The sequence below is a fragment of the Megalobrama amblycephala genome, linkage group LG21, assembly GCF_018812025.1.
Source record: "Megalobrama amblycephala isolate DHTTF-2021 linkage group LG21, ASM1881202v1, whole genome shotgun sequence".
Lineage (NCBI taxonomy): Eukaryota > Metazoa > Chordata > Actinopteri > Cypriniformes > Xenocyprididae > Megalobrama > Megalobrama amblycephala.
Genome location: NC_063064.1, coordinates 6,906,693 through 6,920,732, shown reverse-complemented (window position 1 = coordinate 6,920,732; position 14,040 = coordinate 6,906,693). Strand labels below are relative to the sequence as shown.

The 14,040-nt window shown below is 37.8% G+C and overlaps 1 protein-coding gene across 1 annotated transcript; it reads left to right on the top strand.

Annotated features, from left to right (window-relative positions):
• Positions 1-508: 508 nt before the first annotated feature.
• txlng (taxilin gamma) lies at positions 509-13,542 on the top strand. Its single transcript, XM_048173546.1, is given in 10 exon segments — positions 509-658; positions 1,782-2,025; positions 2,186-2,277; positions 3,726-3,896; positions 3,980-4,162; positions 4,164-4,175; positions 7,670-7,789; positions 8,107-8,274; positions 8,712-8,807; positions 10,549-13,542. Coding segments are annotated over 10 exon segments (1,458 nt in total). The 5' UTR covers positions 509-607; the 3' UTR covers positions 10,870-13,542.
• The last annotated feature ends 498 nt before the right edge of the window (positions 13,543-14,040 follow it).

Sequence of the window (14,040 nt, the reverse complement as noted above, 5' to 3'; positions counted from 1 at the left end):
ACAATGTTTACAAAAACAGCCATTACTGGATTTAACCATCAAAGTAACATGCAAATGTGTGTGTGTGTGTGTGTGTGTGGATCTATTCTACACTTCCACCATAAAAGTTGCTAGGCAATATGTTTTTATAAGTGTTTCCTCCTTGAATTTGGATTTATGTTCACCAATGCCCCTTTAAAGTCTGCTGTCCTAATAAAAACAGATCTTGCTGAATCTGGCTGAAATGTATATATATAGTCCAATCAATTTTCTCTTCCTTAGAGCTCTCTGAAGTATCAGAGCTCAGTGGGAATGAGGAAGAATGTGCAGTCTGTCTTTAAGTTTGAAAGTTTAATCCAAGGTCAATAATAAGATACCAATCTACATTTACTGTATGTAAATGTAAAATGAAAGAATACCTGGGAAGTGAGAGCGCGTGAGAGTGTAGGTGTGCGATACGCTGCACATGTCAAAATGAATGACAAATTAAATAATAGCAAAACTTAGAAATGTTTAGATTTTTTTTCAATGAAGCATTTTGTATATATAATAAATATTTTTGACTTGATTTTTATTTGTGTTCATCCAGTCTTGCCTTTATTTTCACTTCTCTGTATTTCGTCACAACATGGCGACGCACTCAGATGCCAGGCTCGAATTAAAGACTGAAAACACGCAGGTACTGTACCTCAACCTGCTCTCTGTTGAACATTTATTTCAAATATAATATCATTAACATGTCTAACGCTATGAAAGACTCGCTATACGCACACGCAGGGAACCTGTCGCCATAAATGTATGTTATTTACGAAGGAAGTAGCTTTAGCCCGCTAACCAGCAGACAAGCCAACTTAAAAGAGCACTTTCAACTTGCGTTATCAAAATATCTAAACATTGAGATTTACAGCTGCGACGTGTTGAACTTATAGCGCTGACATAAGTGACGGTATTATGGATTTTTATTTTGAAACTGATAATAAATGTGTTGAATGCACGCGCATGTGTATGTTAAATGTGGAGTTAGCGAGTTAGCCTGTGGTTTACAGCTTTACTGATTTCACGCCAGGATTATTGTTGGTCTTAATATTTTATCTGAGTTATGATATACTTAATAAACAGACCTTTTAAACTTTTAACCCGGGGAAACTGATGAACATGAGGCTCGTTTGCCACCCATTTGGGGGGTTTGGCTTGCCATAAGATTTAATATCGGAATTAACGTTAATTATCTTTCTAAATAAACAATATATGCGGCTAATATATGTTAGGAAAACCTAAGTATGCTTGAATACATATTTTTATAACTTCATATTTATAAGTTTGTGGTGAATAATGTCATGGTCAGTGTTGACGCATTTTCTTATGCACAGATTATTAGTTGGCACGTGCTCATTTTGTTCATGTCTTAACCCGTTCCGTCTCACTTATTTGGCTTGTTCTGGTTATAATATAACTCTTTGGCTGTGGCTCTAAACCTAGCAAGCTTTCTGTCTAGGCAGCATTTAAAACATGTGAGATGCCCCAAAATGCTTCCTATGTAGGGAGTTCACTGGGATTTGACACAGCTTGATTCGCGTGTGGCTGTTCTGTGTCTGTAGCACGTGTTCATCTCTCTTTTCCTGTATATGAGTTTGTTTCCAATAAAAATCTTGGCCACTGTACTAGAGCAGGTATCTTTTTATTGGATGTGATATATGTCACTTAAATCAACTTATATGCAGTGAGTCAAAGGGTTAATGTCAGTGTCAAAACTTCACATAGCTTAGCTTGGTTAACTTATTTTTTTGCATTTACACCATCAGGGCACTGAAGTCATGGAAGAAATCATCGGGGTCTGTGGTTTAGAGGCCAGAGGACTCGTTGAAGGAAGCAGTTCACCCCTGGATGTGGAGACTCCAACCCAGGATAACATGGAGGATTTTGCAGGGCTGGTGAGCAGTGAAGAGGAAAGAGGGGAGACGCCAGGAAGGGAGGATAGCAACCCTGACCCCCTCGATGAGGAGTTGGACCCCAAAGCTGAGAAAACCAAGGACAAAAAAGCATTCGGTTAGTATTCACCATGAAAGGAATGTTTCAGGTTCCATCCATATGACTTTAAGCCGTAGATCTTGTGGTTTTGAAAGACATTTGTTTTTAAAGTTTTGATAGATGACTCGTTTGTCAACAACGGGTTATTCTATGCATAATTCTTCCCTTTTTGTCATAGGCAAAGAGGTTTTGTTGCTGATGCAGGCGCTTCATACTTTAGCCACCCCAGAAGAGAAACTTGCTGCCCTTTGTAAGAAATATGCAGACCTGGTATGTATTTGGGGCTAGAGAAATGATATTGCACAACAATAGACATATTTCACACATAATGTTCTTACAGAGAGAGTTCACCCAAAAACAAAAAAACTACATTTGCAATCCAAATGTAGTTATTGAGGACAAAAGGAGATATTTAGAAGAATTTCCAAGCTGCTCAACTGTGAAAAGGAAATAGCTGCACAAAGTATGAAATACTAATAGTGATATGTTGAAATGCATTTTTTTACCGAAGAAAAATTACATTTTTAATTGATTTAAAATCATAAAAATAATGTTTTGGTAATTAAATTTGGTTAATTCTGTGTAATTACATTTACATTTATGCATTTGGCATTATGCATTTAAAGGATTAGTTCACTTTCAAATGAAAATTACCCTAAGCTTTACTCACCCTCAAGCCATCTTAGGTGTATATGACTTTCTTTTTTCCTGATGAACACAATCGGAGAAATGATAATAAATATCCTGACGCATCCGAGCTTTATAATGGTCAGTGTTGTATTTGTCCTGCCCTTCTTCCACTCTGATTGGACGGCTGGCTAAAATGTGACAGTGATGAGCACAGCGTTTTACTCAAAGTTAAACATTCTGCAACTTAAGGCGACCGGTAAAAAATGCTGAGCGCTCGGAGCCTCATTACGCCTCCTGCCGTTTAAAAAATCCGTGCTCCCACTGAAAACAATTGGAAAAGTATGCTAGCCGCTGGAAAAAATGCATTGGTGGACAAACGGCCTAAGCATTACCAAACGAGTATGGAGTATGGAGCGTTACCTCAACAAGTTATGAAGTAAAATAGTTAGATTCCGGCCAGTCTGCCTTTCATATTCTACTTACGAAGAAAGTTTAAAACTCTTGCAGTTCAAAAAGCTTACGTTACGTCCTACACCTTCCCTATTCAGCTTAAGGAAAAAGTGTAACTGACGCAACGCCAGTAACTTAAATGCAGAAGGCAGTCTGGCGGAAGCTATTTTACTTCATAACTTGTTAAATGTGGATATTTTTTTTTACACAAACTCATCGTTTCGCTTCAATAAGCCTTTATTAACCCCCCCCGGTGCCATGAGGAATATGCTTATGATGGATGGAGACACTTTCTTTAGCTCATACTCATTTGGTAACTGCCATTCTAAATATATATATATATATATATATATATATATATATATATATATATATATATATATATATATATATAATTTTTTTTTTTTTTTTTTTTTAAATCAGTTCATGCATTCCCTGGGAACCTATGACCTTGGCGTTGCTACCTCCATTATCTACTTTTTGAGCTAAAGGAATATTGTCAAAACGCATCCTCAGAGATAATTAAATGTCACAGTTTCAGTCAATGATTTTGACCCTCCAAAACAATTTCAGCCAAATATTTTCTGTTGCCGAAATTTCAGTGCATCACTAAATACTAATGTTTCTTCCTGGGACAGCTGGAGGAGAGTCGCAGCATGCAAAAGCAGGTGAAGGTATTGCAGAAGAAGCAGAACCAGGTGCTGAAGGAGAAGATCCATCTGCAGAGCGAGCACAGCAAGGCTGTCCTGGCGCGCAGCAAACTGGAGAGTCTTTGCAGGGAACTTCAGCGCCATAACAAGAACCTGAAGGTAGAGCCACCAGAGTTCATGCACATTTGATTTGAAGATTCATGTTGGCCTTAGTTTAACCAGATAACCGTTGGTGATAACAGGAGGAGAACTCTCAGCGGTTCAGGGAGTATGAGGAGCGGCGCAAGGAGGCTACGCTGCACTTCCAGATGACGCTCAATGAGATTGAGGCCCAGATGGAGCAGCACAACTTGCATAACAGCAAACTGCGGCAGGAGAACATGGAGCTGGCTGAGAAACTCAAGAAGCTCATTGAGCAGTACGAAGCTCCGGGAGGAGGTGAGGCAACATCTGCCAAATATGTAAAAAGGCTGTTAATGCTCTGGTTCAAGTCCAGAGGTTTCATTTGTTCTGTTCTCTGTAAATGTTTAGGTGTTTCATTCATTTATATTGCTTCTGAGATATGATATTTTAGTAGTCATGGCTCGATGGGATGGTATATATTTGCTGCTGTCACATTTCATGGTTTTACATTATATTTGCTTAATTCTAAACATGTTCCCTCAGAGATGTTTTGCATGTTGAGCTCATTCCAAATGTGCAACCTCAAATGAAATCATTATAATGCAGCTGGTTCACAGAGTAAACACATAATCACATGTCTGTGTATGCAGGATTATGCATAACGTACACTGCTGGTGATTTTAATGTTTTTGAAAGAAGTTTCTTATGCTCACAACAAGGCTGCATTTATTTGATCAAAATACAGTAAAACATTAATATTGTCCAAAATATTGTTTTCAACATTAATAATAAGAACCATTATTATTAATTGAGCACCAAAAATAATTGAGCAGCAAATCAGCAGTATTAGAATGGTTTCTGAAGGATCATGTGACACTGAAGACTGGAGTAATGATGCTGAAAATTCAGCTTTACCATCCCAAGAATAAATTACATTTTAAAATATATTAAAATAGAAAACAGTTATTTTAAATTCTAATAATATATATCACAATATTACAGCAGCTTTAAGAAATCTTAATTATTCCAAACTTTTTACCGGTAGTGCATATGATCACTTTATCAGGCTTTAGTATGGATTGCATAATTTGTGAGTTTAAAAAAACTGAAAAAAGAATATTTTATAATTGGTCATGGTTTTTCAAGCTTTGAGTAACAGCATATTTTTAAAGGGGACCTGTTATGCAAAATGAACATAAATGTCGTATGAACGTAAATGTCGGCAGTGTGTGTACATAACCAGTCTATAATGGTAAAAATATTCCACACAAAATATTTATATTCCACATCTTGACAAGGGGGCGAGTAAATTATCAGGAAAATTTAATTTGAAAGTGGACTAATCCTTTAAAGCTTCTAACGCAGGAAAAAGCATTCTAAAACTACAGCGCTCAAAAAGTTTAACTTTTAAAAACCGCGTCTCTTCACGTTTTCCACTGCCCCCTTCTCACATCTTTAGATGCAAAGATGTGCTGTTCAAGAAAAAAAAATGCAAGGTCAGTCTAACTTGTTTACATAGAAAATAATGGAAAAGCAGTTCCTTTTAATGTTCTGCATTGAATTAAGAAGTTCATGGTGTTTCTGTGGCTTCTTTTTCAATGCAAAAGTAGATTTTTCTGTGAATGTGAATGAGACTTCCGATTCATTAGCTGCTAATAGCTAAATAACTAGAATAATACCAGTGCAGTAAAAGCTAAAGCTTTTCAATAATGACAACTCTTAAAATAGTTTTAGCATGTTATTGAATATAGTAATGTTAATTTATTTGGTCTTGTTGGACTAGATCTGCTACACTGCTGCTGCTGTTTGTTATTGCTGCTGCTATAGATCAAGTATGGAATATTGGCTAGTAGATACAGACGCTCCTGTGAGCATGTAAGATATGCTGTTGCTGCATAAGTAGACATGGATAAATCCCATAGCAGATCTAGGTAGGTGGAGCTGGGGGAGGTGAAGGGTTTCAGAGAAGACTAGCCTACAGCAAACATTGAACCAGACTACTTAAATGTTGAACTAGCAATCTCATTGGCTGCAGGATCAGCAGCGGCCAGTCAGCTTGTGCCATGTGGTAATGATGTGATTGCTTGCAGATTGCATGTAAAAGATCTATCAGCATGCACCCTCTAAAGTTTCATGACTGAACTAGATATTTGCACTATGAATCAATCTGTTTACTGTTTGATTACAATATTAAATTAAAAAATATAGAATGCAAGCAGAAGTTAACGGGGTTCAAGCAGTTTACGGCCTTTAAAGGTGCTAAAGAGGATGTTTTGTTTTATACATTTTTTTCAATATTACTTGAAACTGTCTTTACTAACTTATAAAAGACTTTTTATTAGGTGCACTGAAAGGAATAATATTAATATACATCATCTGTGCATGAGGTAGGGCCTTAAAAACATCAGCCAATCGTTTACGCGATCATCCATGTGAGAGACGCGCGGCTGCGCGCTCCAGTAACTTTCCACACTCCGACATAATGAATCCACGGCTTTAGGTCGCACACACACTTAACGATTGTAAGGCCGATTATGAATGTAAATTGATACTTTTGACTGATCGCGCTCAAACGCGTCCAGTCAGAGCCAGTTGCTTTCAGTCTGCGATTACAGTCGGTGTTCAAATTCCATGTGAAAGTATATAAATTTGCTTCAGGAGCAGGAAACAATCGCTGTATGTTGAGCATATTCAGAATGTTTTAGCTAGTCGTTAAATGTGTGCCCGGCTTAATAACACAGCGAATGCCGGTGGTAAACACTCGTGTTCCGATACTCGTGCACAAGTTTTGGGAGGCATTCCCTCTAAATGAGCTGTGAAGGAGGGGGGTTGTTCTTACCCATGCGCTCATTTCAAAAACTCAGTCGACAAAAAGAACCTCTTTAGCACCTTTAAGCACAAATGCGTAAAAAGTAGGGGTGTAACAGTATACTTATTCATCCCAAACTGTTTGGTAAAGTTTCGGTTCATGCAGTCACACAACGAATACAGTCAGTCACAGGCGATCCACACTCCAGTCCAGAAAGGGGGCGCGCATGGTAATGTAACGCTGTTTGCAACCAGTATAAATTGCAGAAGAGACGATCGATTGGTATGTTTACATGTCATCTTTCAACCAGTGTTTTAACTGCAGAAAGATATCAATAAAACAGTTTGCGAATAATCTTATGTAGCATTATATTCTACACATGCAAGACCTTTGTTCATCTTCGAAACACAAATTAATTTTTTTTTTATGAAATCCAAGGGTATCTGAACTATACATAGGCAGCAACGTCATTGCACCTTTTGAGGTCCAGAAAAGTAGTTGAAAACATGGTTAAAATATATAACGTGACTAAAGTGGTTCAACCGTGATGTTATGAAGTGATGAGAATACTTTTTATGCATAAAAACAAAACAAAAATGTATTTTTTCAACAATTTGAACCGTTGTCATACGTAGTGAACTCAGTGCAGCGCTTCCTTGTTTTATGTCAGAACACAGACTCATTATTGGCCAGCACTTGCGTCTGCGTCACATGTATGCATCGTGCTGCTCACGTGTTCAGCTTCGGCCAATACTGAGTCGGCATTCAGATGTATGGTGTGGAAAGACACGAGTGAACTAACCCTTTAAACCCCTATTTATATGACAACAAATACCAGTTTGCAGTATCAAGCTGCAATAATAGACTGTTTATCTATAGCTAAAATATCTAGAAGTGGATGGCACTGGAATCCTTGCACATTTAAGGGAAGTTGTAATTTTCTAAGCAAGAGATCTTTTTTTTGAAGAATACTGTGAATGTGACATTTGTCTTTACACAGCACATCGACAAGGTGTTCAAACATAAGGAACTGCAACAGCAGCTGGTGGACGCTAAACTCCAGCGGACGGCCGAGCTGATGCGAGAGGTGGAGGAGAAACAGCAGAGAGAAAGGGAGTTCGTAAGTATCCTTGTAATAATCGTAATCCAGTTTCTGAGCCAGGCTTAATCCTGAAGGATTGGTACTTAAACCAAGGAGATCTATAATATGTTGGTAAAGCTATCCTTTAGCATTCTCACTCTTAACAATGGCAGTTGCTTGGTTTGAAGACCACCTGAAGTATAAGATTTGAAATCTTTGCTCATTGGTGCATAGTTCTGCAGCCAGGTTTATCTCAGCCAATTGCCTAAACCATAAATACCACGTGACTAAACACTCTTGACTCCAGGAAAATTGTCGTCATAATACTGATTGGTTGATCTACATTCTCTGTTAAGCTTCTGAAGGATGCGACCGAGTCGAGACATAAATGTGAGCTGATGAAGGAGCAGGAGCATCAGTTAAAGCAACAGCTCACTCTGTACATGGACAAGTTTGAGGAGTTTCAGACCACCCTCGCTAAAAGCAACGAGGTCTTCACCACTTTCCGACAGGAGATGGAGAAAGTGAGTGTGTCCAGCACAAGTCTCTTATGCTCACCAAGGCTGCATTTATTTGATTCAAAAATACTGTAAAAACAGTAATATTGTCAAATAATATTACAATTTAAAATAACTCTTTTCTATTTCTAACAGATTTTAAAAATGTAATTTATTCTTATGATAGCAAAGCCATTACTCCAGTCTTTAGTGTCACATTTAGATCCTTCAGAAATTATTCTGATATGCTGAACTATTCTTTTTATCAATGTTGAAAACAGTTTAGCTACTTGAGATTTTTGTGGAAACTGATATTCTATTTGTCTACATTTTCACATTCACCCATGCATAAAGCTTTCAGACAATGAAATGATCAGTTATGATTGTTTGAAAGACAAAGTTTGTAGAAACGCTTGAAGAATATGATGTTTTGCATGACAATTTTATTTTCTGTGACTGATCAGATGACAAAGAAGATCAAGAAGCTTGAGAAGGAGACCACGTTATGGAGGACCAAATGGGAGACTAACAACCAGACTCTGCTGCAGATGGCAGAAGAGGTAAGAGGAATAATAGAACTGTTGTTATTTCTAAATTCTTTTTAGTAATTTAAGTTGTAGAACAAATGTGAATGTTTCTTCTTTCTGTACTGTAAATCTAAAAGTAATTTTAACTACAGACTCAATTGAAAACTTCCTGAGTGAACTGATGATACAAAAATGCAAATTTTCTTCCTAGTTTTAGCTGAACATCTATAGTACACATGTCTTGACTACTCTCTTATTAATAAGACATGCATAAATACATATTTCTTATAATAGAGTGGTCAAGACATTGTTTATATCTACTACTGTTCAAAGGTTTATATACACCGACCAGGCTTAACATTATGACCACCTTCCTAATATTGTGTTGGTCCCCGTTTTGCTGCCAAAACAGCCCTGACCCGTCGAGGCATGGACTCCACTAGACCCCTGAAGGTGTGCTGTAGTATCTGGCACCAAGATGTTAGCAGCAGATCCTTTAAGTTGGGCCTCCATGGATCGGACTTGTTTGTTCAGCACATCCCATAGATGCTCGATTGGATTGAGATCTGGGAAATTTGGAGGCCAAGTCAACACCTCAAACTCGTTGTTGTGCTCCTCAAACCATTCCTGAACCATTTTTGCTTTGTGACAGGGTGCTTTTTCCTGTTGAAAGAGGTCACAGCCACCAGGGAATACCGTTTCCATGAAAGGGTGTACATGGTCTGCAACAATGCTTAGGTAGGTGGTACGTGTCAATGTAACATCCACATGGATGGCAGGACCCAAGCTTTCCCAGCAGAACATTGCCCAAAGCATCAAACTGCGTCCACCGGCTTGCCTTCTTCCCATAGTGCATCCTGGTGCCATGTGTGCCCCAGGTAAGCGACGCACACGCACCCGGCCATCCACGTGATGTAAAAGAAAACGTGATTCATCAGACCAGGCCACCTTCTTCCATTGCTCCGTGGTCCAGTTCTGATGCTCACGTGTCCACTGTTGTCGCTTACGGCGGTGGACAGGGGTCAGCATGGGCAACCTGACTGGTCTGCATCTATGCAGCCCCATACACAACAAACTGCAATGCATTGTGTATTCTGACACCTTTCTATCAGAACCAGTATTAACTTCTTGAGCAATTTGAGCTACAGTAGTTTGTGTGTTGGATCGGACCACACGGGCCAGCCTTCGCTCCCCACATCAGTGAGCCTTGGCCGCCCATGACCCTGTCACCGGTTCACCACTGTTCCTTCCTTGGACCACTTTTGATAGATACTGACCACTGCAGACAGGGAACACCCCACAAGAGCTGCAGTTTTGGAGATGCTCTGACCCAGTCGTCTAGTCATCACAATTTGACCCTTGTCAAACTTGTTCAAATCCTTGTGCTTGCCAATTTTTCTAACACATCAACTTGGAGGACAAAATGTTCACTTGCTGCCTAATATATCCCACCCACTAACAGGTGCCGTGATGAAGAGATAATCAGTGTATTCATTTCACCTGTCAGTGGTCATAATGTTATGCCTGATCGGTATGTATGTATATATATATATATATATATATATATATATATATATATATATATATATATATATATATATATATATATATATGTAATTTTTTCATGTGATCAAAGCTGAATCTTCAGTCACATGATCCTTCAGAAATCAGTTGTGCTGATTTGCTGCTCAAGAATCATTTTTTTATTTGTATCGATGTTGAAAACAGTTGTGCTGCTTAATATTTCAAATTGTTACTTTCATTTGTCTCGTAGAAAACGGTGCGAGACAAAAATTACAAGGCCCTCCAAGGCAAACTGGAGCGTCTGGAGAAGCTTTGCAGGGCCCTGCAGAGAGAACGCAATGACCTGAACCAGAAACTCCGGGACCTTCAGGGCCCAGCGAAAGATCCTGAGGAAGAAGGTACAGGGCCTCCTGACCCCCAGCCACTGGGCCTCTCCAGCCAGCTCTCCAATCCAGAAATGGAGAGAGAGGTAGAGGGAGAGATGGAGGGTTTGGTGCCTGAAACAGAGCAACTTGGGCTTCAGCCTGAGGAATCAGGCACCACATCATCCAGACAACTCATTGAAGACTGAGCCTGGCCTTCTGGTGGCCTTTCTTTTTTGATTTCTCTCTTTTTTTCTTTTTTTTTTTGTGGAGGTATATATTTTTGTCTAACAATTATTATCATAAAATTTGTGAGGAAAAAGCAGGACATTAGTGAAGACGCTAACTGCTCTATACGTTGGTAATCCGCTTTGTGGCGAGCACTTTTTACTCCCTATTTTCTATCACATTGTATTTTCGTAGGAAATGGTCATGTGGTCCAAGACGGCCGCCATGCAGCTTTGTTTTTGTTTTTGTTTTTCTTCCCTTTCTCCCCATTTCTGTTTTCAGCCCTTTCCTGCTCAGCTGTGCTGTGGTTGCACGTTTTTCGTTTCTCTTTAATAAAATGTAGCTCTTCGCTCTGACCTCTAGAATCTGAATAAATAATTTTGGATGCATATAATGTTTAATATTGCTATTTGAAAATAACCATACATAGTCAACTAGCCAGTCCAGTTCTAGATGACCAGATAACCTTGAGACTGGAGAAACGGGGCATTAATAACAGAGGAGAGATACATTAACACACACTTACCTACTCATTGGCACTTTGAGTCAGAGCCAAGACTGGTCCATAACAAGTCATTCTTCTATTGCTTTGATTAAAATGGACATGAAATGGACTTTAAAGGAAGATACATGTCTTATAAATAAAAGAGGGGTCAAGACTTCTCACTGCCTGTGACTGGTTTTCATATGAGAATCTGATTAAGGGCTAGTTTGGCTTTGAAAAAGGCTGCTACATCTTGAACAATTATGTGAAATATTAGGACAGGGTCAAACTGTCTCACTGAGATTTCTATGGGAGGGACTTTTTTGTTGCATGACAGATGAAGAGAAATGCATCTTTTCAAACAGAAAACTCAATAATGATGGTAAAATGCTATGTGCATTTATATTACATTAATATTCAGTTCAACTTTGCAACCCCATTTATTTGAGAAACAGGGTAGTTTTTGTTGAATCAGGGTATCCAAGCCACTTCAATCTTTTTTTTTTTTTCTTTTTTTTTATTAATTTTGGTCGATTTTTAAAATTTATTTTCCAAAAATCTCTTTAATACTTCAGATTTTTCCCAAAATAGCTAATTGCTGTTGATTAGTCCTGATGACAGTTATTGTCTTAATGGGATTTTTTGTTTTGTTGTTGTTGCAATTTTTTTTCTGTTAAAAGGGTATTTCACACAAATGTCATAATTTACTCACCCTCATGTCTGTCTAAACCTGTATGACATTATTTTTTCTGTGGAAATATTTCAAAGATTTTCAAAATTTTTGTCCATGTAATGAAAGTCATTGTATGAACTGAAAAAATACATTTTTCAAATAAAAAAAAATTTGTCAAAGGTTTGGAACAACATGAGGGTGATTAAATGATGACAGAATTTAATTTTGGGGAGAGAACTATCTGATTTTTTTTTTTTTTTTTTTTTTTTTTGCCACCTGTCTGAAATGGACAGGTTGCAATTTTTTTTACTCTTGAACTGGACACAAAACTTCCTCATTTTAAAAGGGGTCTTAATGTATTTGATACTGGATATTCTGAATGTGATTCTCTTTTTTGGACTTTATAATGAACAATAAAATGTCTGTAATTCAAATCTTTACATTCAAAATGTTCTAAAGAGCTGCAAACATTCTCAATATTGCAATGTAAAACTATATGTCGAGAACTGAACCGATGAATGTAGAAATTGCCAATTCCACATCTAAACAGCCTCACACCCCTTTAAGATCTGGGCTGTGTTTCAAAAACATTGTGAGCTAATTTGATTTGTGGCAATGGTTCTACTATCTATTTAAGCTTACTATGCTTTTGGGAAACGCAGCACTGGTCATTATCAAGGACACAGGGTCTAGAAACACTTGCCTCTTCAGGTCCATTATAACATCTGGCTCTGTTCATGTCCTGATCTGAACCTCTCACACTGGCCAGTACATTCCTCAACACTGAATCCAACAAAACATACAGCATTTTCATTAAGTGCGCTTTGAACATGATAATCTACTTTTAGTTGAATTAATCATATTAACCACAAATGGTGTGTTTTGTAACCAAATGTAGTGGATGAATGCAGTGTCACATAAGTTCAGAAGGACAAGCGGTTTTCTGAGAAACTTGTCTGAATGTGTTTAACTTGCCAAACTGTAAAACTCAGCTATGGAAAGGTAGATCTTCACCAGCTTCCATCACTTCTGTTTTTATCTATATAAAAAAAAAATCCTGTAATTTTGTTTTTCCCCCCATTGTCTAATAACCTCAAATTTTGGATAAGAATGTTGATTTTATTATAAGAACATCTCAGCACTTGATTTGTGTGGATTTCCTCAATGTAAGTTTCACCTCACTGTCAAATATTTTCTTATCTGCAGAAGTCTGTGAGCAATTATTTTGACACATACATCTGTAATTGTGGGGTCATGTTAATTCTAAATTTGTGGAGTTGTTGGTACCGTCATTTGTATACTGCTTTTTTTTTGTGGCAAAGCCCTGGTTTGATTCTCAGGTTATGCAAGAAATCTACCTCTTCAGGTATGACGTACTGTGAAAGATGCTCAAGAGAGCTTTTCTTTCTCCCCCAGCTCAGCCGTGACCCCTCTGAGATTGTACAACGCTCTTGTAGTTCTGTCTTGCTTTTCAATAAAACATTTTGTAGAATTTTCCTTACTGCGTCATACCTTGTTTCGCCTCATCTTCACGTGTCCACACACTAGTACTATTTAAGGGGAGACACTACAGGCAAAAACACTGTTTTTTCAGGCACCTGTCAATTTTGAGATTTTGCACTTTTTGGCTTTTCATAAAGTGTTTTTTCAGACTGGTGGAAAGAAAACATCCAAAATACAATTTTAAGTGTATATTTTATAGCATTTTATCTATTTGCATCTATAGATTTCAATTACAGTAAATATCTTTAAAGGCCGTTTTCTCAAAATGAGTTTTTTTCTCCTACTCTGAGTCACAAATCTCCACTTCTGCATAACTTACATACACCAGACTTCACAGTTTTATTCCTAACTATTTTCTGAAGGTTTTTACAGAGGGATTTGTTGATATATAATTTGCCTGATTTTATACAGCATTTTATTCCTAAAAAAATTTTTTTTTTTTTCTGGCTGTTGATAGAATTTTCTGATTTACGGAGTGATAAAAAGAGAGAT